This window comes from Cyrtonyx montezumae, unplaced genomic scaffold, assembly GCF_038088225.1.
Source record: "Cyrtonyx montezumae isolate F1298 unplaced genomic scaffold, pur_monq_1.0 scaffold_12, whole genome shotgun sequence".
In the NCBI taxonomy this organism is placed as follows: Eukaryota; Metazoa; Chordata; class Aves; order Galliformes; family Odontophoridae; genus Cyrtonyx; species Cyrtonyx montezumae.
Genome location: NW_027071848.1, coordinates 3675912 through 3700686, shown reverse-complemented (window position 1 = coordinate 3700686; position 24775 = coordinate 3675912). Strand labels below are relative to the sequence as shown.

At 39.2% G+C, this 24775-nt stretch overlaps 1 protein-coding gene across 3 annotated transcripts in view; it reads right to left on the bottom strand.

The window, feature by feature from the left end:
• Positions 1-24775, bottom strand: part of PICALM (phosphatidylinositol binding clathrin assembly protein) — a 56597-nt gene that overhangs the window by 22518 nt on the left and 9304 nt on the right. For all 3 annotated transcript variants that reach the window (XM_065729954.1, XM_065729956.1, XM_065729955.1), the window contains exons 2-11: positions 10581-10723; positions 8346-8421; positions 7447-7549; positions 5922-6015; positions 5306-5417; positions 3989-4095; positions 2943-2984; positions 2150-2235; positions 840-963; positions 349-485 (exon numbers count right to left, since the gene is read on the bottom strand). In XM_065729954.1, coding sequence (XP_065586026.1) covers positions 349-485; positions 840-963; positions 2150-2235; positions 2943-2984; positions 3989-4095; positions 5306-5417; positions 5922-6015; positions 7447-7549; positions 8346-8421; positions 10581-10723 — 1024 coding nt within the window. The remainder of the gene's footprint in view (positions 1-348; positions 486-839; positions 964-2149; positions 2236-2942; positions 2985-3988; positions 4096-5305; positions 5418-5921; positions 6016-7446; positions 7550-8345; positions 8422-10580; positions 10724-24775) is intronic.

Here is a 24775-nt window from a genome sequence, read left to right as displayed (position 1 = left end):
AACACTGAGTTCTGGGATATTTAAGACCTCCCATACTGAATTTGACTTTTCATGAGCAAACTTGTAAGGTGCTTCAGGGGCAGGGCATGTGCATTTTCACAGCTCCAACTGTCTGGCTTGCCTATCAACAGCTTCAAGGCCTGGAAGCAGCTCATCAGAAACTTCTGCAAATGGAAGAAGACACTTTCTACACTGTTTTATTTTCCTAATGACAACTGGGTGTTTTCCTGTCTCTTTTTCACCTCACTAATGAGCTCTACAACCCCCTCCAATATACTCTCTGAAGAAGTTTAGATGACACTCTGGCTGTACCCCAACTCACAGTGAAGAGACATTGCTGAAACGTACCTGTTTGAAGAGCTAGGAGTAGAAAAAATATCAATGGCTGGTGTAGTCATTATGCTTCCTGCTGCAGTTGACACAGGAGAAGCTGCTGTTGTTAAGGAGGTATGAGGTTTCTTCGCAAGTTCTTTTAGACGCTGCTCCTGTTGGAAAAGTGAGCTGGCATAAGAAATCCAGAAACAGCATTTGTGTATATGAGTTTGGAGGCAACTGAAACAAAACCTAAGTTACTTTTAGATCATTACACACAGTAAAGCATCTGTTTGTTAAACAAGATCATTACTGGAGACATTGCTGCCCCAAACCCTTCGGAAACATTTCTTCACAAGATGCGTGGCATACATACACATGATCTAACCTCCAGCACTTTGACAGCAGCACATTCTCAGTATAACTTTGGCTTTTCCCTCTGCTCCTTAGGAAAGAGAACTGATAGCCTAAATGAGCTATCAATAAGAGCACAGAAAAAATGTTTGAGTTAAAAATTAGATGCCTACCTTTAAAGCTTTCAAGCGAGCCTGTTCTTCCTCTAATGCAGCTTGTTTTTCCCTTTCATCAACTTTTGTGAGAGACAGGCCGGTGCTTGCAAGGGAAGAAACTGCATTGGAAAGGGTGGTAGCCCTAAAGTAATTGGACGAGAGTAAAGCTGGCTGTTAATAGGTGACACGTGACAGAAACATGTGAAGAATATTCTGCCTGTATCCACCCTCCTGCTCAGTCTCCCTTTGAATTCTTTAAAACACTAGTTACATCACAGCACAAAGAAATGAGTTTCTTCTCAGGTGCACTATATGAAGTGCAAAACAAAACTACTGTGAAGTGACACTATTCACTCTTCTATGCTGAATTTGATTTCTGTGCCTTCAAACTTCACAGAAATTGATGTCTTCAGTTTTTAGCTCACGCCAGCAGGAAGCAGAACAAACATGCATTAAGTGTAGATACATGAGAACCTCTGGTAACGTAGATCCAAATTCAAACTGTTGGCCAACGTAGTAGATTTAGTTAAAAAATCAGTACAACCAATATACCACAGAAAAATATTTACCATCAAGATTAAGAATGTACAAAAAGGATTAACTCAAATACTTCACTTCTAAATACAGTAACCTCACAAACACCAGCACATCAGTGCTGAAGTCCTAAAATTGCTACAAGAGAACATGTAAAATATTAGTGTATTGTTTTCCAAACATGCAATGAAGAAATGCTATCTAATTTAGCATGACTTTTCCCTCCATCCCCCAGTACTAAGCTTCTTTCATTTAATCATAATGAAGTTATTCGCTTAGAGGATTTCTCTAGATTGCACTTTGTGTTTCAGCAAGCATTTGAAAACCAGTGAATGCCTTAATCTCCAATTACTTTAAGCAACCATTTTTAATTTAAGGACTTCTGTTTTGACTCTGACAAAGGAGAGGATTACAACTGAGATGGAAGAGTCTAAGGACACTCATAAATGCTGCATATCTTACAGAACTCTGATTATTAACAGAAAATGAAGATTTACAGGCACTAAATTAAAAAAACTGCTTCTCTTCAGAAGAAGAGATGTGAGAAGTTGAACTGCTGGATGAGGGATTCTACTGCAAGTCTTCACAGCTCTTTAGATTCCATTTCTGTTGACCTGGAAGAAATTGTCTGAAGTACTCAGCAAGACATAACTCCCACTTTTATAGTTACTAATGCAATCTTCACTTCAACAAAACCTTCACAAACTTTATTTTTATAAGTTCATTATTTTGAGATTAAATTAACATTGGCTTCAGCTTTTTTTTTAATTTGTAAAGGATAAAAGCATAAGCACCTGCTTGCAGCTGTAGAATCTTTGATTTTCTTTCCTTCTAAAGAAGCTAAATGCTGCTCCAAAGCATCAAGAAGGCTACTCGGTGCCTATAAAGAGACAACAAGGAAAAGACAGGAGAAAATAATGAGGTAAAGCATGTCAGTAGTTAAGACTTCCAGAGAATACAATCATAAGGCAACCAGTGTAACTCTAAATGCTTATATCACATCTTGGCATCCAGTAGATATCTAATTACTTTAAATATAACCAGAGGTTGTCTCATCACTACTTTACTCTGTGTCAAAATGACTCACCAGTAAGTACCAAAATATGTCAAGAGATGTTAAAATTAACAGCTAGGAAACAGCAAACAGAATCAGAAGTAGTCAGTACTTCTAGAGACTAAGGAAACTACCTGATCTCTCTTCTATGTACATGCTCTGCAGACCTTCAGAAATTATTTCAGTGGGCCTGCAGCCAAAAGCAAGCCTGCTAAAAACTGTAGCTTTGTAACAACATGGAAAAGCTTCATTATGTGAACTTGAAAGACAAACTGTGTTTTCAAGCATGATGGAAATTATATTGTCACAAAACTCAATTAGAGTATGAAATAAATGGCCTCTAACATTTTACAACAGCATCACTGCAAACAAAAGCCAGGCTCTGACAGGGCTTGGATTTAATCACAAACTTTGAAATAACTCCGTGACAACGTACAGATGGAAGCATAAGTGAATGCTATAATGCCAAGTTTTTCTGATTATGCAATATCAAAACTGACATGTAATGGCAAATACATAATAGGTTTATCTACCTGGGAAAGATCTGGTATGTCTCCTCTGTCAATTCCAACTTGCTGTAATAAAACAAATAAGCTTTAGAACCTGTTTGCATTTGATAAAGGCAGCAATGCTCAAAAAGCAAAGAACATTAAAATGAAGTCAAATAAAAAGCATAACTCCATATACAGTTTAAATCTTGATCATCTAAATTCTGTAACTGGTGGTTCTAGTGAAGTCTTTTGTTTAACATTTACACATTCAAAGTAGGTGGGTTAGAGACCTGCTACACATACAGCCTTGGAAACAAAGCTGAGTGAGAATCAAGTATTTCAGAATCATAAGGCTGGAGACCTTGCCTGTCCATAAATCATGGGACAAGTTCTCAGACCTACTGATACTGAGATGTAATTGATAAAATAAAACACCTTCAAAGCTTTTAGGAGAAGCTTTCCTTAAAAGCAAAGTTGTTCCCTAAAGCATACATCAAACAGTGGTCTGCAGCAGGAGGTATGAACACTCACAGTAGCAAGATTCATGCTCTTATCGACTGAAAGGACAAACTAAAAGCATTACAGCTTAGTTTCCTGAGAAAAGTTACAAATAACAAAGAGCAGAACCGAGTCAAAACTGTGAGATTTCTTAATTCAACAGTGCTTCAGAATGCAGACAACTACACTGAAAACCATTTTACAGGTAACTGATTTTTCTGCCTGAGTTAACTATAGGAGATAACTAAAACACCTACTCATCTCAATTCCTTATTCGTTAAATTCATTTCATTTCCTACTTGACAGGATCATGGATTTGAAGCCAGAGCACATAGCAAGTAGACCAAAGACTGCTACCAGTATGATGAAACTCAGTTTTAGAATACTCGTTTCTCTTCTGCTAAAGGAGAATGTGCAAGTATACAAGTACTTTGCAGTCAGGTTTTTCAACACAATCATCAAATGATTTAAACACAAGGACAGACCGTCAGATGACAGGAAAGAAATTCAGCTGAAAGGAAGCAGTATTTAATTTAGGAGAAAATAAGCTCCTTTGAACAGAGGGTAAAGTTTGGCTGAACATGGTTTACCTCTGCAACTTTGAGGAACTCTGAGATCCGTGTCATCCTAGTGAGGAACTTCTTATATATATCAAGGCCTTCTTTGCACTGGTTCTTTTTCATATCGAAGTACTTTTCTAAAAGCAGGAAGACCAGGCACATTAAATAAGGAATCACACAGCCTGCAGCGTTCCTGTGGGCATTTCGAAGTAGAAGCATGTAACACAAGGCAAACAAAATGCCTGCAGATTGGTTTTGCCATGTGAACTGCAGAAGTCATTATGCCTAACTCATACCAGGTGACAAAAGCTCCACTGAACATGAACTAATGATCACCTGCATGCAGATGTTCTACCTTACCCAGCAAGTATGAGAACTCCCACATTCATAAGTACCCTGAGGAGGATAGTCAGGACTAAAACAGGTCACTGTTCTTGTGGAAAAAAGGCAGTTTTGTGGTATGACAATCACAAGTCTCCTCTATACCAGAGAAAATACCAATAGCTGGCTGCTAAGTCTGATGTCTTTTTTTTATAGCACCATCTACAACAGTGACATGCAACAGACTGTAAATACGGGTGCTGAAGGTGGAGGGTTCCATCCTGCCTTCTTGAAATAGTACTTCCAAGCTTGTTTCTACATTGAGCTTCAGTCAAAACATCAATCAAAGCAACTGTACGCAAGTTTGTATTACTAGGAGAAAAGAACCAATTGCGACTTGAGACTGGAAGCTTGACTGTCCTTCACTGGACAATTCTGGGTTTTACTTTCTATTTTGCAAGCAATGTGACAGCAAGCAGACAGATCCAATCACAGAATTCAAGAACAAGTGAATCAGCACACTGCTTTCAACTTAATTACTTCTAGACAGGCTCCCCTGTATCCCCAGTGCGTGCAAGCATAAGAAACTAAAGTGGGAAATCAATTTTCCCTAAATACATGACACCTTCTAGAAATAAGCTAACAAATTATTACAACCAACCAACACTAAAGCTTCAAAAGCCAAGCAATCAGCAACAGCATGATTGCAGGTTTGTAACTGATGATAACCTAACTCCAATTAGAAATAAAATAGGATCACGTTTCTTAAAGAGCAGCCATCAATACCATGGCTTCTGTTTGCCAAGCAGTTTCAGACAAAGAAAACAGTAATAACGAAAATCTTGAGTTGACTTTGCTTTCAGAAACTCACTGATCCATACATATAATGCAACAACTTGGGAAGTCTGCAATATTCTGGTGTTTTACAATAACACAGTTTCAGTCTCTTTAAAAAGAGCAGATACATGCAATGGTTTACTGAGCTCCTCCTCAAAATTAAGCACAGCAGAAAGCAGTTTTATTTACCCAAGAGGTTAATGATCCCTTCGTTATACGCAGCAAACAGTCTAATGGCATCTTTGAAGAGAAGCATGAAGGCAGCATTAATTACACCATTTGTAAGTTCGTTGCTATTGACCTAGGAAGATCAGGAAAAAAAGTTAATTTGACTGAATCAGTCCCTTACTGGAAAACTTACAGCTGAACTTCAGTACTCTATCCAAAGTCATGCCTTTCCATTGGCTATTAATAGAAAAGCAGAAGAGTAAATTAACATGGCAATTTTTCAGAAGAAAAGAAATGCTATCCTTCTGGCAACTGTTTTTAACTGATATTCATGTTCACCAATGTAGCTAAGAAGGCACAGGGCAGAAATACCCAACTCTTACATGTATAAGCATTACATAACGTACATGATTAATAACATGCATTTAGAACAAAGGATTCTCTTGCAGTGAGCATCATTTTTTCCTACTTTCTTGAGATATAACTAACAAAATTCATTTTTCCCTTCAGGCTTTGTAGAAAATACAGACACAAAGGAGGAACATGAAGGCAAGTTCAAGATCTTCAACCTTAACATATTTTACAGCCTTTTACAACAAATGCAGTCTGACTGATGTGCACACATTGCTAAACGTACATTGAAGTCGAGAAGTGCATCCATTTGGTTCTGTATAATTGGTACAGTTTTTAGGAGTTTCTCTGTGCTCATTGTTCTCATTACTCCATCAGCCCTGTTGAGCAAAACCAAAGAAAATTCAAGTGAATTTTGAAGGCAATTATTACTGAGAAACAGAACGTAGAAAACAAAGCAGGTCAGTGAAAATCCTTAAATTCAGACGGTCATACAAAGCAGGCAGCTGATGTTTAAGAACAATACAATTGTAACTGCAGTGTTTCAAGAGCAATCCTTGTTAACCAAAACATGACTCCAAGATAAATTACTCTGAGGGGATAAAACTGGTATTTAAGAAATCTCAGGGTACATCAAGTAAAAAGACAACAAAAAACACTGAAATTGTTTTTCCTGAAGTTCATTTTTAATCTATGCTTTTTCCAATCACCTGATCATTATTTTGTGTCAGTCTAGATTATTTTCAAGTGAAAGCAACAAGAAAAAAAACAAGCAAGGCACAGTGATTTCAAGTCTTTCCAGAAGAATTACAGACTGTGATACCCGCTTTTAATGGCAAAATATCACTATTTGGTCATTTACTAATTGCTCAGAATAGACTTTGCTTTGCATTCTAAAAATGCATTACTATTAAAACACTATTAAAAGTATCCCATAAGAGCAGCAACGAAGGAAGAGATTCAATCACCTCAGTGACAACCAACTGCTGTCTATGACAAATCAAACAGTCTGAGAGTTCACCAGCACACACAGAGCAAACCAAACGTTTCCTGGTAGTGCAAAGTCTCCCAGTGCATCTGCACAGAACAGGCTGTGGCTGCTCTCCAACCTGGAAGGCTGCGGGGAGCTGGCTGCTGTCAGCTTTCTCCTCAGAGCAGCATCCTCCCTCCTGACAGCCAACAGCGACTGCAATAAAGCTCGTGTGACAGGGCACATGTGCAGAGCCCTGGAAAAGGCTGAGCTGTGGAACCAGACTGCAGCTCCAGAAGAGTAATTCGCTCCTGGAAGAACCCTGAGGTATATGCTACTACTGTGGGTGTAAAAGCAACTCGCTACAGAACTCTGCATCTCTAACAGCGTATCTGCTGCCACCAGACCACACACGTAACTGTAAAGTAAAAAAGTAACAGGAATATGGGGATTATCATCACAGGTTAACAGGCACTCCTGAAGAAGGACATCTCCTAATCAACAGCACACAAGTTACCCTATTACTGCTGCTCTGCACTGTTACTGCACATGTAAAATTGGTACCTAGTCTCAAGCGACTAGTTCCTCTTGATGGAGCTCACAGTGATGTGACTGACACATTTCTGCACTTCCATACATTAAACTCAGTTTACAACAAGCAACAGTGCAGTAACTCAATATTCTGTTCCTTTGTGTACCACAGGACATACCTCCATAAGAAACCCAGATGTTACTAAGCAACTTCACTAATACTTAGTAAGAACACAGCACTGACATGTAACCAACACTGATATTTCCCACTTCAACTAGAAAAGGAAGGCAAAGACCTCCAAGTTCTTACCCTCTTTTTACTTTCGTGAAGTCGAAAGCCACCTGTCTGTAGGAAACTGCCTTTTCATTCAGGTATCTGCTATACCGCCTGATAAACGTTGACATGTCATAGCCTGTAAGAAATTAAGAGAAGGTTTTTCAGAAGCTTATTACTTACCTAGTCAATTCACTTACTCTCAAAGTGCAAGATACCAAAACAAGACAAGTTTTGTTATTTTTGCCTGGATTTGTATGGTTAGCTAGCCTGTGTTACCAAGAACAGTGTATGTCACTGTATCCAGCATGCAGATCTATAGAATTACCCAATCTGGTGGAGCTCGGGCTGCCTCTGAGAAGGCTGCTGTGCCCAGGCAGCCAACCAGTGCAGCTGTTCTAGAACCTGTAGAAAAATTATAACCAGCTACACAAAGAGCAATGAAGAAAGAAGGAAACCATCTCAAAGTAAACGAGACAACAACACATCAGAACTGCACCGAGCTGGAATAGGACTGAATCAACTAAAAACTTATTTACCCATAGGATTAGTCTCAAAGATGAGCAGTATGACCTTTGAACACCTCTGAACTATCTGTGTAAGTCAGCATGTCTCACATACTGCATGCATTTAGAAATCTTGTCATCAGCATATACAAATGAAGAAATCTTTTTAGATATTACAGGAATACCAAACTCAGATTGGTGTAACCAAGGAAGTTAGAAGCATTTACAGCAAGCCTTATTTAGAAGGGATTTCCAAAGCAAATTCCTCCAACACAAGTTCTATCACAGCATTACAGCACTCTAAATTAAGAAAAGCAGTCTGAACTAAAATAGACAAGAATTACTTCTCCAGTGACAATTTCCATCAAGATTGCTGAGTTGTATTTGCCAGTACTGCACTACTGCTATTTAATGAAAGCAATACCTTACCTTGCAATCCACTTTTGTCTAGGAAATTGCTCAAATTAAACAATGTGTTTCTGGACGCCAGATACTGGATAAAGCGCTAGGTGAAAAGAACAATGACTTATTTTACCACACTGACTCCAAATGGAACTGAAATAACACTAATAGACACTCTCATCATTCAGGACATAAAATTCAGCTTTCAGGCTTTACAATTCATCTCAAGTCAAAAGCTCAGCTGAATGGTGACACGAAGCCTGAAAGGCTTCATTTAAGCCTGAATAATGTATCACAAGTTTCTAAGTAACTCCCCACCAAATACAATAACATTATCATTCTACATGCTCATAGTTATTTTCACTGATTTCATTTTAGAAGTTTACTTCACTTTCCTTCCAGTGCTTGAAGGGAGTGCATCAACAGGAGGGGGAATGGCTGCTCACATGGGTTGATAGTGACAGGACAAGAGGGAATGCTTTTAAACTAAGAGCAGAGATTTAGGTTGGATGTTAGGAGGAAGTTTTTCATTCAGGGAGTGGTGATGCACTGGAACAGGTTGCCCAGGGAGGTTGTGGATGCCCCACCCCTGGAAGCATTCAAGGCAAGGCTGGATGTGGCTCTGGGCAGCCTGCTCTAGTGGTTGGTGACCCTGCCCATGGCAGGGGGTTAAAGCTACATGAGTTCTGAGCTCCCCAACCCAGGCCATTCTATGTTTCTATGATGCTATTTCACTAATCTGTCATGTAATTTCACTCAGCACATGGTTAACCAGTACTTCACTTTAACATAAAAAAAATATCAAGTGATAAAGGTTAATTTGCTTATGAACTAAACATTAAACAAACAAAAGAATCCATTAAAAAAGCATTAACATCACAGCACCACACTTAGCATGTCTCAAATTACTTAAACATAGTTCTGAACTGTTTCACAAAGTAAATGATGTGACATCTTTTAGAAGCCATTTCAGGCTGCTGGCAGCAGATTTAAGTCAGTAGGAAAAATTATTTTGTCACATGAAGCACTCTCTAGAGAGTGGCTACAAATACAAACCAGACAACCATTCGCTTGTGATAACGTTTTGACAGAGGAAAAATAGATCTGATTAATATAACATGTCTTAAATTATTTGAAAATAGAAAAGACTAGAGAAGGGTAATGCACTCAGTACTCTGTCATATGAATGAGGTGAAAGCTCGAGGATCCAATTTTTACAAAGCAATTTCCAGATTCTCCACGATCTTCTTGATTATTCTACAAGCATTTGATGTTTCCCATGTTTACTGCCCAACTGCTCTTTCTAGCTGTGAAAGGTTGATTCTCAAGCATCATAACTTCTGCAATACATTTGGCAATCAAAGTTTGGTAGTTTTGTTCTTGAAATACCAAGTATTTTAAACAATGGCACCTGTGAAACATGAAACTTAAGACTCCAAAAGTAAGCACTGCAGATTTGCAGAGTAACTTTGGGAAGTATCCATTAGCCCAACAATGGTGATTAACGTCAACAGGAGAAGTTTGCCCTCTTGTGGCTCCCTTAGCTTCATAGGACAGATTCAGTGTATTTCACCAAGACCAGAAAGACTCTGCAGCTAACCTGCAAGAGAAACCTCCGGGTGTGCATATATATTTCAAAGTACATTCATATCAAAAGAAAAACACAGATCTCACAATCCAGTCAGTTACAGGAAATGCAAGGAATCTTCATGCAAACTAAGAAAAACATTTAGTCCTCTCTACAAATTTCTACTTGTAACTTCCTAAAGCCACACCTTAGGGATGTAGGAAATGCAAGCAGTCACTGTGCTTGGCATTTTGAAAAGTAAGGCCCCAAGTAGAGGGGCAAAACTCAAGTTGTAAAGCGAACCAAGCTTATCGCTTAGCATTTTAATTGCTGTTTTATTCATTTGATTGTGTTAGAGTGTTTGATGTCACTTGTGTGCCCCTGGCTTTGACTGCAGACAGCCATCTTCCCTTGCTGCAGATGGCCACAGTCAGTTACCTTGAGTCTTCAGTAACTAACACCTCCCAAAAAACAAAGGGTACCTCCAGCACTCAACGTACAGATCTGATTCAAAGCATTACAATGAAGTAGAAAAACTCTGAACCAGATGAATATAAACACATCCTACCCAAATTCATGCAATTTTAAGCAAAAACAGTGTTTTCCTTACAAAAATAATTAGTGGAAGGACTTAGCTGACATTTACAGAAACAAAGTGCTTTAACTGTTCTCAAGCATAATATTTTCTACATTACCTCATTTCCATACACCATTAGATGATGGGTTGTGATGAGAGATTTGAAGACCACCACCCAGCTACTGTTGGTAGTTCTTTCAAACAAACTGTCTGCCAGCTGTGGGATGTTCACATTCATCTCATTTGTGCACTGGATTAAATCTGCAATGCAATAATAAAAAATTTTATAAGGTCTAAGGAAAATTAGTGAAATACAAAAAACATTGCTTTCACTTTATAAAGTAATATTTTCTATGAAAATTGAATGCCTTTCCAAGAAAAAAGAATCTGAAAAGCAGTCAACTTGAACCTCATTAACACAAATTTGACTCTTCTCGCTGCCAAGATTCCAGGTCCTCAATTGTTTTTGCAGTTGCCTTACAAGCTCCTAGAACAGAAGCACCAGAATAATTTATGCTACGCCCAGCTTCGAGCATCTAATGCTTTAAAGAGCAATAGAGTTCTTGTTACTATTTAATGAAGTTTTGCTGGAAGACTGGAATTAATTGCAACACACCAAACCTCCCCTTTCTGGTTTCTTAATGGACCAGCAAACCCCTCTAGCCACTGGTTCTATGGGACTAATAAATTCAAAAGATTACTCAGTCTTGATACAATGCAATCAGCACCTTCAAAAGAGCAACAGAGGAAACTAAGCTTAAGAATGAGCCCCTAGCTACAGTGCAGAGGCTGACAGATTAATTTAGCTAAAACAAAGTTGGTTGTGATTGAAAAGGTGGTTAGAAGCACAACAAACCTCCCAAGGCTGGGTAGCTGAAACAGAGCTACCTAATTTTTGTTCTGCCTGAACTTCTGGTAAGTAAGATCCAGTGAATCCTCACATGGTTGCTTAAATAAGTAATCCTCTCTGTCTGCTAGAGGCACTAGTGACAAAACTGTATCACCACAAAGAGCCGAGTTTATAACATAGCCAATAATAGTAATGGCTAATCAATTAACTTGGTTTCAAATGCTGATGAGGGGAATGAAGATCTTAATCACAGTGCTACAGAAACAAAAGCAGAAGCAACTATTTATATTTACATGCAGTACAACACAGCATGGTAGCACTAACTATGAAGTTTCCAATTCCTTCAACAGAAACACCAGTGACATTTCACTACTATTACCACCCCACATATTAAACAGTTATTTCTGCTCAGACTTAAAGCTTTACCAACAGACAGTTCAGAAGAGTCAAGACTCAAGTCCTATCCATGGTCTACTAAGATTTTAAGCAGATACTGTGTGTTTCCAGTTAATTCCAAACACAAATCAAGGGAGAAGTTTTCTATTCTGCTATGCATAAACCCTTATCAGGAACAACTGCAGTCAGACAGGACTTTCCTCAGACACAAGAAGCAGGTAACATACGCTTAAACTCTGAGCTAGTAGAGTCAGAACTGAAGAAGCTGGTATTTACAAGTTTAATAATTAAAGGAAGCAAGCAGGAAATGATTTCCACATTCAAAATGTATTGAGATGGAGAGATTAGCCATTCCTTGATCTACAAGTAAAACTGTGATAACTACAGGCATTCATGACCTCACTTTTAAGGCATGGTTATCTATTATTGGATGATGACTTCAGGTGTTAAGACAATGTGAGGATATTACTCAGCAAGAGATATGCTCTGACCTGGCCATTAAAACCAAGCCCTGCAGCTTCTTGATCCTTGCCTCCTAAGGAATAATGTAAGCAGTTTTGTGTGAGGCTGATAGAAATACACACTGAATACAGAGGTATGCATCATGCTAGGTCCAGTCACACACCTCAGCCTGAGAGGCACAATGCAAGTTAGAAAGTGAGGAATCCTACTCTTAAACACAGCATTTGCCATACTGTGCATCAGAATGAGGTGTCACTTGAAAATCCACTACGCTGAGCTGCTAAAAAATTACATCTGTTTAGAGGATATTTCACACGGGTAGAAACATTTTTAAAGGAAACAGTAACGGATCCCAAAGCATGAATTGCAAGCTGAGTATGGAAGAAAACAAGCTCTCTGACAGCAGCAGAAAACCATTCCCTCACAGCATGGATGAGTGTTTATGTGAAAAGCATGTGAATGAACTTGGTGAGTGGGGAAGAGGGGCACGCACATTAGGAAGGAGAAATATCAGCCAACTGGGAGAAAACAGGCAAGAACAGAAGTAAATAGACAAGTCTAGCCTCAATCAAAGGAAATAAATTTGCAAATGCAAACAAGGGGAAGAGTCGGTACGAAGCTCCTGTTACTACAAAATAAGTTCAGCAAAATAAGAAGCTTCTTTCTGTATAAAAGGCAGGCTGAACAGATGCACAGAAGTTTTATGTGGAAGATGCTTTTCATCAGCACAGATGCTTAGCAGACTGGTACGTCCTGATACCCTCAAGTGCCTTTATCATCGATGTAACTCTTCTGAATCATACCTAAAAGCCTCTTTGAAAGTATTTGCATGAGTAATGATGATTCAGTGAAGAAATACGTGTACAGTTAGGCCTCAATCAGATCAGGCATTTTTATGCTAACCATGACACAGAACATATACATCAGGAAGGAATACAGCAGCCTGCACCCCACACTGCTGGGCTGGCTTTTCAGGAACAGCCTCACACACAGCGTTCTTCACCCTACCCATCAATAATGGAGAGGCACAAACACACACTGATTTTCAACATTCTACACTTGACGCAACCTGGTCTCACACCCCTACCATCACACAACGAGCTGTGAGCTACTGGGCATGGCATGAGCAACACTATATACACACAACCTGGGCTAGGGAGCTGCTTGGGCAGGGGGGCTGGACTACATGACCTCTAGAGGGCCCTTCCAATCCCTACAGTTCTTCAATAGTAAAACCAATATCACCTAGGGATAAGGCACTTCCAAAGTTTCCAAGAAAGCAGCAGTAAGCAACAAGAACTTTGCTTTAAGCTCGATGCTGGGTGGGACAGTTACATGGAGGAAAACCTTAAACAGCAATTAATGTACAGCCATATCCACGGGTGTAGGTGGAGACAGCCCAAAGTCCAGCAGGGCAGCCAGTGTTGAAAGATGTCTTCTGATGAAATAAGCCCACAAAGAAAAGTGGAAGGGAATACACACATTACCTTCAGTCAGACATTTTTGTGTGGTTAACAGCAGAAGTATGATGTGCAGCAGACATTGCAACAAGGGAAATTCTCACAGGAAAGACAAAAGGATCTCGAAGTGGACAGGCATTGGAACCTATAAGGAAGATCTTTTTCTGTGTAAACTGGTCAGAGAAGGGGATTGATCAGCAGACCTTGAGGTCCCCCACAACCTAAACCAATCAGTGATTTCATGCCCTGTCTATAGAAAGAAAATGAGAAAACAGACACACAAGTGATTTACAAAGCCATAGTCTATGAAATACACTATTGAGTGTATTTCTGAATGTTACAAAGCCTTAGATGTGAGATGTTACAGTTTGAATTAACAGGTAGGTGAAGTGAAATTCTTCAAATGCCAAATTTCGAAGATTTTGGAATTACATAACTTCCCTAGTAAACAGTTCTAGTTCTTTTAAATGCAAGATATTGAGTCTTTTTATTACTGCAGTTAAAATCTTCACTGCTAGATTACTTACACTAATTCGTTTCTCTAGGTTTTATGCCTTTACCCCCTACACACTTCCTTTCAAAAAGGAAATCTTAATGGGAATCATGACAAATGTCTGGTCTACAAACTCTCTAGTATCACCATACGATGTGCCATTACCCCACACCAAAGCAATTCTGTTACTTAAGCATGCTGAAGTTGTCTAGCACAAAGTGCGTGACAACGTAGCATGGGTTATTCTGGTTGAGAGAAAGAAGGTATTTGTTTCTGAACCAAGATATCTACAAAGTTCACAACTGTTCAGGCTTTATTACAGGACAGAACCAAATGATACACTTTTCCTAAAATATTACACAGTTGACAGACATTTATGACAGAGGAGTACAAAGATGAGAAGGCTGAAGATTAAACACGCAAGAAACAAGAAGCTACCTGTATACACAACAGCTCCTGCAAAGTAGATCAGGTACAGCACCTACACCACACCAGGTGTATAGATGTGGATTAGCCAGACCCTGAATGCAACCACAGGGTTCCCAAAAAGCAGCAGAGCCAAGGCAGTCACACCAGGCAAAACAGCAGTAGGGGCATCGGCTACAAATTACCCCAGAGAACAGGTGTGACTTCAACACGTGCTTATGATCAGACGCTGATGCAGAACCTCGTTCTGCTCCCCCCAAAGACATAAGTGTAACGATTCATTTCCTTACAGAGAACCCCAGTAACCTCAACAACTTTGTATGAGTTTATCTGGGGAATTTCACCTCTATCAACGTATCAATAAAAATTTGCCTTGAAAACAGACTTTGCTAACTCAGACTGTACTGTGCAGAAAAGGGAAGGATGGATGTAAACCAAAATTACATGCTGCATGTATGCACAGTGGTTGAGATGCACCTCTCATTTTTAACATTTCTATTCTAAAATATCAACCTGGAAATATTTCCAAGAATTGCACCTTCCAGGCCAGAAATGGAGCCCTTCAAAATAGGTCAAGCAACTGTGACAAATTCCTATTCCTGTAACCACTGCTTTTTCATCTATTATTATACCAAAGATGCTACGTGGAGTAAGCACACAGCAGTTATACCCTCCAACGTGCTTTGCTTTTCTTGAGTCTTACAGTACCCATCCCTATAAGCAGCTAACTGTAATACTGATTGCTCAGCATCAGTATGCACATGGTGCCAAGAGTTAAACATTGCATTGTTCAGTTAAAAATAACACTAAGTGAGAGAGGAAGGTAAACTACATCCTATGAAACAGGACAGATTCTATACCTACATATCTTCAGACAGATAGAACTCATTCAGTCAAGCTGTACGCATGGATCTTAGTTAAGCTCTGAACTTCAGATTTCAAAGTCTATCAATTAAAAAGATTTCCCTCCCCCACATACTCCATGGGAGCACTTTCTCCACAAGATAGAATCACTGAGATTGGAAAAGACCACTAAGACCATCAAGTCCATCCATCAGCTCATCCCCAGCATGGCCACTAACCACATACCTCAATGCCATACCCCCATGCTTCAACATCTCTGGAGACAGTGACTCCAGCATCTCCCCATGCATCCTGTGCCAATACTTTCCCATTCTTTCTGACAGCTTCTGCTAACATCCATCCTGAACCTCCCCTGGAATAATTTAAGGTTATTACCTCTCATCCTGAACATCCATTCAAAGTAAGGCATTCAAAGCTAAAACACTTCCATTGTATTACAGCCCTGAACACAATACACAGCAGAGCACGAACTGATGGGGCTCACAGGAGATGCGTTCCCTCACTTTCATTAGCTGCCTCAATCTTCATTTTTCAAACTCCCAAGTTACAACAACCCTCATCCCCTGTGTTAAAGTTACATTTCCTTAATTCTCACTCTATGCGAATATTTCAGAGTATAAGAGATCTGAAGTGTTCCATAATTTGGCCAACAATACTCAATGAGATGCAAATGCTGAACAGACATCTATTAAGAGGTTTCAGAGCCATCACCAAAGGCTGGGTGAGAACTTCAGCAGAGATGCAATTCCTTCCTGTAAGCGAGTACCTAGTGCTGCAGCAGCTAATTGTGTCATCTAAGAATTTTGCAGAAGAAATCAGAACATCAGAAGTCAGCAACTTTGCCTCTAAATGGTCTATAATCTGAAGTGATGGGATTTACACTGTTAGGAAGTTTGCCACTGGACAAAAAAAGTATTGCCTTTGATTGTATTAAGAATACAGCTGAAGTGCTAATGGTGTTCTAAAATCCAATTCACTTTCACTAATTCAAAACGAATTTTCTGTGCTTTGGATTAACACTCCACAGGTTACCTCTGAGCAGCTAACATGATCTCTACACCAATGCCAATCTTAAATTCCCTATCACATCCTTGTCATAGCAGGGTAAAAAAGAACCAAACACTCCAGTTATAAACACCACAGCACTTGGCAGCAGATCTGGAATGAAACAAACTGAATTTAGTTACAGACTGGAGCAGAAGCAAGACTTCCCATAAGTCAGTTGTCATTCCCTGATCTAAAAAGGTATCTCCAAACCTGAGTACTTTGTGAGAAGCATAACATACAAGTGTAGAACTGCTTTATCTAGCACGTGCTGATGACAACTGCTGTTCTGGATTATGAATATGATTCTCCCCAACTGTAATTACTTACATATTTCTTAACATTAATTCTCAGTTTATGCAGTTGCAAGGAACTGTTTTCCAAAAATTAAGACAAAATGAATAATGAACTTGAAAAGGCTTCACAAACATACCAGAGCCATCTGGAAAACTCACACAGAACACCTAGAAAACACTTAAGCAGCATTTAACACATACTATCCTTCAGTACTTGAGCAGCAGGGGATGTGACTGTGCCATGAAAGGATCTGGGGCATATATACAAGATACTGGAAATCTGAAATCCTATGATAAGATCAAAATACAGAGGTTAGCTGATCATCAGCAGCTACCCTGACACATTCAGATCTGATTCTACACATTCCAATTTGTGTTAAATCCAGAGAAGTTAATAAATACATACAGTGAATTTCTAATTTCCCAGCTTATCTATAGATGTTGTTTCATTACATGAAATCTGATCTAGAGTTGCTGGATGTAAGTCACTTTCACTGAAAATCCAATTTGCCTAAAAACAATCAAAATAATTTGGAGTGGGAATTAATTCAAGCACGCAGTACTGACAATTCCTCGAACTTTATTTCTTCCCCAAGAAGACACATTTGGTAACTGCAGATGAAGCCTTTTTCCCCAAAACAAGCCCAAATGACATACTTAAGTGATCAAGATAGAAAGAAAGATGTTGAGTTTTAGTTTGAGCCAGGGAGATTGTTATGTGCCAGAAGGATATTATATAACCTGCGTATATCCAAGAGTTGAATGAATACTCTGTTATCTTCACCATTACCAGAAGATATATTTTGTTGTAAATGCAAATACAGATGCCTTAAGTGGTATTTTACCTAAACTTAGGTTAACTCAGAACAGAAAAAAAATTTGTACCCAAACTCCTTTACTAGATGGAGTCTTCTATAGATTTCCCAGAGGCTCCAACTCCCCTCAACTGAGAGAGAGGAAATCTGTACTACAGGGGTCTCACAACACTAAGAACTGCAGCTGGCAATTCTTACTCTGCATACAATGTTTTTCAGGCATTAGATTCACCAACTCAGGAAACTATTTGTGGAAGAGCTGCAGAAACCTGAGAACAACAACTGCATTCAGGGCTTCCCACATTTAACAAGGAATGGGATTAACCTCATTCATGTTAGATAAGCAGAATAGAAGAAGCTGAAGGCAGGTTTAATATAATGTGGAATAACTCGTTTTACAGTCAACAATTTACAATTTCACTTGATCATCAAGTTGCATCTTGCCTTTTTTATTCCTTTCAGTTCAAGTATGGCTGAAGTATTCTCTCCTATAACTAGAACAGCAATAGTTCTAACTGCACTTCTTGGAAACTATTTTGAGTCCCTGTCAGTAATCCCATGAACTCAGCATTACCACCACAGGTGGTTTCACAGTCTCAGTTTACTCCTATGGCAACTCCTTGACAAAGCCCTACTCCTCAAGTTGGAGCACAGTAAAAACTGATTAAGATATTGTGTGTGAAAATAGAATAGTACAAATGGGTAACTGCTTCAACGAGGACTTCTCTGAACATGATGAGGAGTTTAAACCAGAAAACAAAGCATCAAAAAAAAAAAAGAAATACCGGGGAAAAAAAAGCTAAAATAAAAGAAACAACTCATAAAACAATTGGAAAAATAGAAAGGTTTCTGATTTGCTGCTGCGCTTCCTCGTTTTCTTAATTTGCACAGCAGAAATCACAGATCTGACTATGTTCACAGATTCCATTTCTGAAGACATTTCCTGCCCTTAAATGTACTGAATTACCCCATCACACTGAACACTGATCTCTCTCTAAATTCTAACCCAACAGCCCAGCCACATATGTAAACACAATTCTCTTTTCAGCTACGTTTGTGTCATTAATCCAGAAATGATTACTAGCACAACTACGATGGTTCATGAAGGCAAGAACAATTTAAAAAAGTTTAATTTAAAGAAGTTTAAAAACTGAATATACCAACACCGTGGTTCCTGTTCACTGCTCAAATAGATGCATTTCTCCCAGGAAAAGGTAACAATTTCAAGTAGTTCCACTTATTCTGCAAGCATCAGCTCCTTATGTTTTCAGACAAGAGGAGCTGTTCAACCAGGAAAACAACCTGAACTGCCAGATCATCATAGCACAATAAAGAAAAAAGTTACACATGAAAAGGATCACAGAATTCACAAGTAATTCAGGTTGGACAGTACCTCTGAAGGTCATCTCCAATCCCACAACATCAGACCAGTTGGCTCTGCTGATCACCACTCATCTAACCATAAGTATCGGGTTGAGCCCATGGATGGATCCCTTGAACACAAATTAGTCAAAGGCAGCTACTTGTGCACCAGTACCAGTGATACTGTGTTCAGTTTCTCCCTCCTAACAGGGACACACTTCTACCACTTGCCACAGAATCATTTGAGTTGGAAAGGACCTTTAAAGATCAACCAGTCCAAGTCCCCTGCAAAGAACAGGGAACCCACAACTCAATCAATTGCTCAGAGCCCCATCATGCCTGGCTCTGAATGTCTCCAGGGATGGGGCATCCACCAGCTCTCTGGACAACCTGTTCCAGTGCTTCAACACCTTTATTGTAAAAAAAAAAAACACTTCTCCCTTCTCTATGGCAGCACTGATGTACTTCTCTTTGAATATTTCTTCAAAAATAGAGAAAACAAACCCAAGTGGGGGGAAAACCACCACCTCACATGGTTTTCCCCACTCTAAAAGTGAAACTGCTTACAGAAGACAAAAACTGGCAGAAGTCTCAACAGTAGAGAAGATTATCACAAGCAAAAGGGAGAATAAGAGGAAGAAGAAAAGGGCATACATCCCTCCACCAACACTATTTTCTGTCACCCATTTTCTTAAACTTAGTTTCAGTGCTTCCTAAACTCTTCCAGTCATCTTAACTTTCCAGCTCATCTCCTCTGGATCCTTCCCCACAAATACAGCACACCAACAAAATCCCCAGCTCCAAGGAGAAAGTTTTGCTACATTCATACCTCAGTACCCATACAGAAGGATACCCCACCTTCACTGCAGCCTAACCCTGGTACTTTGCAATGAAAATGAAATTAGCCAAAAGCTCCTGTAGTGCTCCTGCACTGCCTGACAGTCCTTATTTCAAGCTCACACTTTCTTTACCCATTTAGAACTTTGCTCTTCCATAAAGAGCTGCTCCAGATTAAGCCTATCTTCTAATCTTGCCATGAAGAGCACTTCCAAACAATGCCAGCACACACTATGCTCCAACATAGCAGTTATTAGCAAAAAGTTACCATTAAAACCTGGTAAGGACATTCTCCACTTTAGATAACTTCCAATTTGATGGCAAACCCTGTATTTTAAAGCAGCCTCAGGAAAAGAACTGTGCAGAGAAAAATCATGCAGAAGAAATGACAAGAAATGCATTTTACCTGCACCCATCAAGATCAATTTTTGTAGTGAGAGAGAACTAGAAATCTATGTGAAAGTCAATATAGAAGTATCTATGAGATAGCTTTCTGAAGATTCATTTTTCAGGTCCTTTCCTCTCCCTACAACTCATTTCAGCCCCATCATGTTCTTAAGTACTCACATTTTCACAGAGAGAGCTGCCAAAGATCTAAGAGATTACTTGAGTTAGAACCAAAAATTTAATTTCAGAAGATGTTTACCAGGTCCTGCCAGTCTGAATTCAACTAGCATACCCAAGTATTCCTTAACATTGTTTTGGATACAGATCTCTGGAATAAATGTAATATATTAGCAAAGGTTTCCATAGATGAAAAACCATAGCATTCCACATTTTTCTGAGGAAAAAAAAATAAAACAAATTGGTTTGACAGAGTAAGATACAATTCCACTATGGATTTTTGCTGGTTTGGTTACGTTTTGTTTTTTTCCAGTTGCAGCTTCCTTAGTGCAGGAATTTTAAAGATCATAAGAAATAAATGAATGCCTAAGATCTGCTTACATAGGTAACATCTTAGCCCCTTCCCCCCAGATAACACTTTCACGACAGTCTCTCTGATAACCAAGACTTGTTTCTGCTGCAGCATTCATTACCACTGCAGACACAAAGTCTTACTGTCATGGTTTTATGACAATAAAACCAAAACCAACCAACACTGCCTTACTCCATGAGGAAAAAGCCTCAAGCTCTTTCTGTAAAAGATACAGATCAACTACTGCCTGAGCACCCAAAGGCAGAGAAATGTACAAGACCTGAAAAAACTACCAAATGCTTCTGCTCTACATCACACTTGTACTTTTTTAAAGTATTTTATCTCCAAAATAACTATTTGTTTCCCATGCCAAACACCAGCACATTATCCCCATTGGAAGCATCCATAAACTCAGAGCCTTGATCTTATCTTTAGAAAAATGCTAATGAGTCTACAGAACATTCTCTAAAGGTGATTCTTGATTACAAGATGAAAACTGCCTGCATTTGCCAACTCACACGACAACTGCTGCATAAGCAGAACATTCACACTGAGCATTTAACCCAATGGCATTTTTAAAACCAAGGAGGGAGAAAATACTCCTTTTTCACTGAATGTGGGATCATTTCAATGAATCAAAGTTACAAACAGTTCTATGTTCAACATTAAATCTTTCCAGGGCACAGAATTTTGAACACCTGAGGATGCACCCACCTGTTCAGGTACACACACTTAGCTCTCTGAGTGGTAATACATAAGGCCTGCTGGTCTGAAGAGCTCCTTGGGATGGGTGAGCTTTGACTGTGAACAACAGCCACCATATTCAATATTGAAGTATTTAAGCATTCAGTATAGCATAAACAGAACGCATAGTAACACACAGTGGTTGGATGGAAGCATAATTAATTGTATAAAGTGAAGTGTTACTACTTTCTTCTTAAAGCTATACAGTTTTCAAACTAATTACTTAACACTAACCTCCCACTGAAAGCAGGAAGCTATTCCAGTCAACAGTGTATACATGCAAGTACATCTTACAGTCATCACACCTTACAGAGTAAGTTTTCGAGCCACATTAATGAATTGGAAGAATTTTCAAGCAAGAATCACACTTTTTTTTTGTAAAGTAGTGTTGCATCTTTTTTAGTTTAAGAGACTAAACCCAAGATGAGAAATAAAGCCATCCAATTTGGGTCTTATATAGTTTCGTAAAATACATTTGTTTCCTCCCATGTTTAAAAAACAGACCTTGGAAATGAATTTCCTTCTCAACAATCTAATTCAGAACAAGAATGACACATTTCACTTAAATGCCTTTGAGAGCTGTAAGGAAGCACACATTTGAGTGAAAGGAGCCCTGCCCCTGCATTTGCCTACCTCCATCAGTGCTGAAGCTGTGGATAAAGATGCACACATATATCCACCCCCATAGAGCAAAGCATTTTGGTCAAACCATGACCTTCTCAGATTTCAAAGACCTTCTCCAACTTTCCCTGTTTCTCAAAAGCACTCATGCCAGAACACATCCTCCAGCATGCAACCTCCCTGGCTGCGTAACGCCTGCAGAACACAAAGCAGGAGTATACCGATGTCCTCAGCAACCAGTAATTACATGGCAAAATAAATGCAATGTAATTAAAGCTGTACATCATAATTGTAAAAATATTTAAATGCATGGTAGGATGCCTGTCTTGGCAGCTGCCATCCTCCACAGTATCCCCTACAATGAAGGGTTGCCCAGTTAATTACTAGGAGAAAAAAAACTTTCAGACATGGTTTTGTGGAAGCACAACTGCATTTGTCAAGATTTTGTATCAGTTTGTAGTACCAAATAAGATGCATTGTCAAGAGACTTGGTGCAAACACCATGTATTACTCTTCTGGGACAAAAGGACCTGTATCAGTTCAATAATGTTTTAAACCAATATTACTGAAAGAAGACAAATGAACTTACTCTGCAGATACTGAGGTGTTCTGTACACACTACAAAATCAAGCTCGAGTGCTTCAAAAGCAGTCTGCATCTTTAAGGAGCTTTTATCAAAAGATGGTATCAACCAAGACAATGCTTCTGAAGATCTACTCAGAAAAGTCATGCTAAATCCTAGTATTTCTGCAATGACAACTGTTAAGTAGTAAAAAGCAACTTATTATACATGAAAAGTACTGAAGTGTTCCACATATGTTCAGTGCTTTCTCTCTGACAAGCATGGCTTCTCATATACCTACACAGTGGTTAATCAGATGGCTGCTTGCTGCTACAGCTGACTAAACAGAGTTAAAGGCTCTTCATGACAACTGTGGCTCTAAGTTAAGCACTTGTAAGACACCACATAAGAATTAGTCTAACGTAAGTGTAAAGGGGGAAAAAGTAGAGAAAAGGGAAAGTCAAGACAAATTGCTAATAAGGAATAACACAGCAAAGCACATATTTCATAAGGATTTCATAAGAGTTTTGTCAAGGAATCCATCTTTTTTTTTCCTGTAACTTCTGTAGAAGCAGCTTATCAACTCCAAGCCAGTAAACCTCAATATCTTACCATAAGAGTTCTCTCTCACTAAGAAGAAACACTTAAAGCTTGCTGCAGAGTTTAATGACCAAATTTAAGTTGATGACTGTGGAATACAGGCTAAAGAGAAAAGTGATTTTGAGTATATGCTGATCAATGTGCTGATCAAAGCATATTAGTTTTTTTTCTTACAGGAGAAGGATTCCTGATAAATAATTTTACTTTACCAAGGACAACTGCTAATAACCATTCTTCTAATATCTATTATCAAAGAAAACCAAACACCAAACATCACAAACACAAAGCTAGAGTTTGCTCACAACAGAACTGGTGGGAGTGGTTGACCCACAAAGGGCCATGCTGCCATCCAGAGGGATTTGGACACAGCAGAGAGGTGGGATGGCAAAAATCTCATGAAGCTTGCTAGGAAGTACAGAGTCCTCTACCTGGGTAGGAACAGCCTCAGGCACACACAAAGAAAACCCAACTGGGACACCAGTCTGCAAGAAAAACCCTGGGGTCCTGGTGGAACACAATAAAACAGAGCTGTGTGGCCATGCTGCTAAGAAGGCTAATGGTATTCTTGGCTGAACTAGAGAAGTATCTCCAGCAGGGTCAGCAGAGGTGATGGATCCACCTCACCCAGCAATGGTGAGGCTGCACATGGAGTTCTGGGCTCCCCACTACATATACACTAGACAGAGTGTAATGGAGGGCCCTCAAGATCATCAAGGGCCTGGAGCACCGCTCACGATAAAGACAGGCAGAGTGCTGGGACTGCTCAGCCTGGAGAAAAGGCAGCTCACACAGGTCTTACAGTGTCGGTACATACCTGAAGGATGCAAAGAGGAAGAATTCAAGCTGGAACACAAGAGATAGCCATCTGAACATCTACTCCTAAAAAATTCAAGATACTTCAAACTAGGGTATTTCCTGTAGTCATTTTAACACCAGCTCCACCCATTCCACAGTAATTGTTTTACATTCGCATGGAAAGGAGGTGAACTCATTGAATGAGTGCCTTCATTTCTGGAAAATACAGACTGCTTTCTGATATGAACTGTTAACAACAGTTATCTTATAATTAGAGTACAGGAGCTCAACAGGAAAATAAAATCATTTCAAAATATATATCTTCATAAAACTGTTTCATCTGAAACTTGTTTACTAAGCTCGCCTAAGAAGAGAGGCCATTAAGTAAAGGAGCATCTAAAACTCCCCATGCTTTTAATACAAGTGTTAGAAATGCCTACCTGATTTAGCTTTAACTTCTTTCTTCAATTTACAGTAAAAAAATCCCACGAGGTAATTGGAGCTCCCTGAGTAAACAAAACTCATCTTGGCTCATCCCAGTGCAGCTTCAATGCACATTTAAACAGAACCCTTCTAGAAGGATGCAACTGCTAACACATCAGAATTATCCTTTAGAGTCTACACCGAAGCTGTTCAGAGTAAAATAAAGTATGTGAGAGAGGTCAAGGTGGAGCCAAAATAAGACTTCACCAAACATGAAGAGTGGAAGTTGTGTTTTCCTAGGGCTGCACAATAAGCTCAACTGATTTTCAACAGCCAAAGCCAAAAAC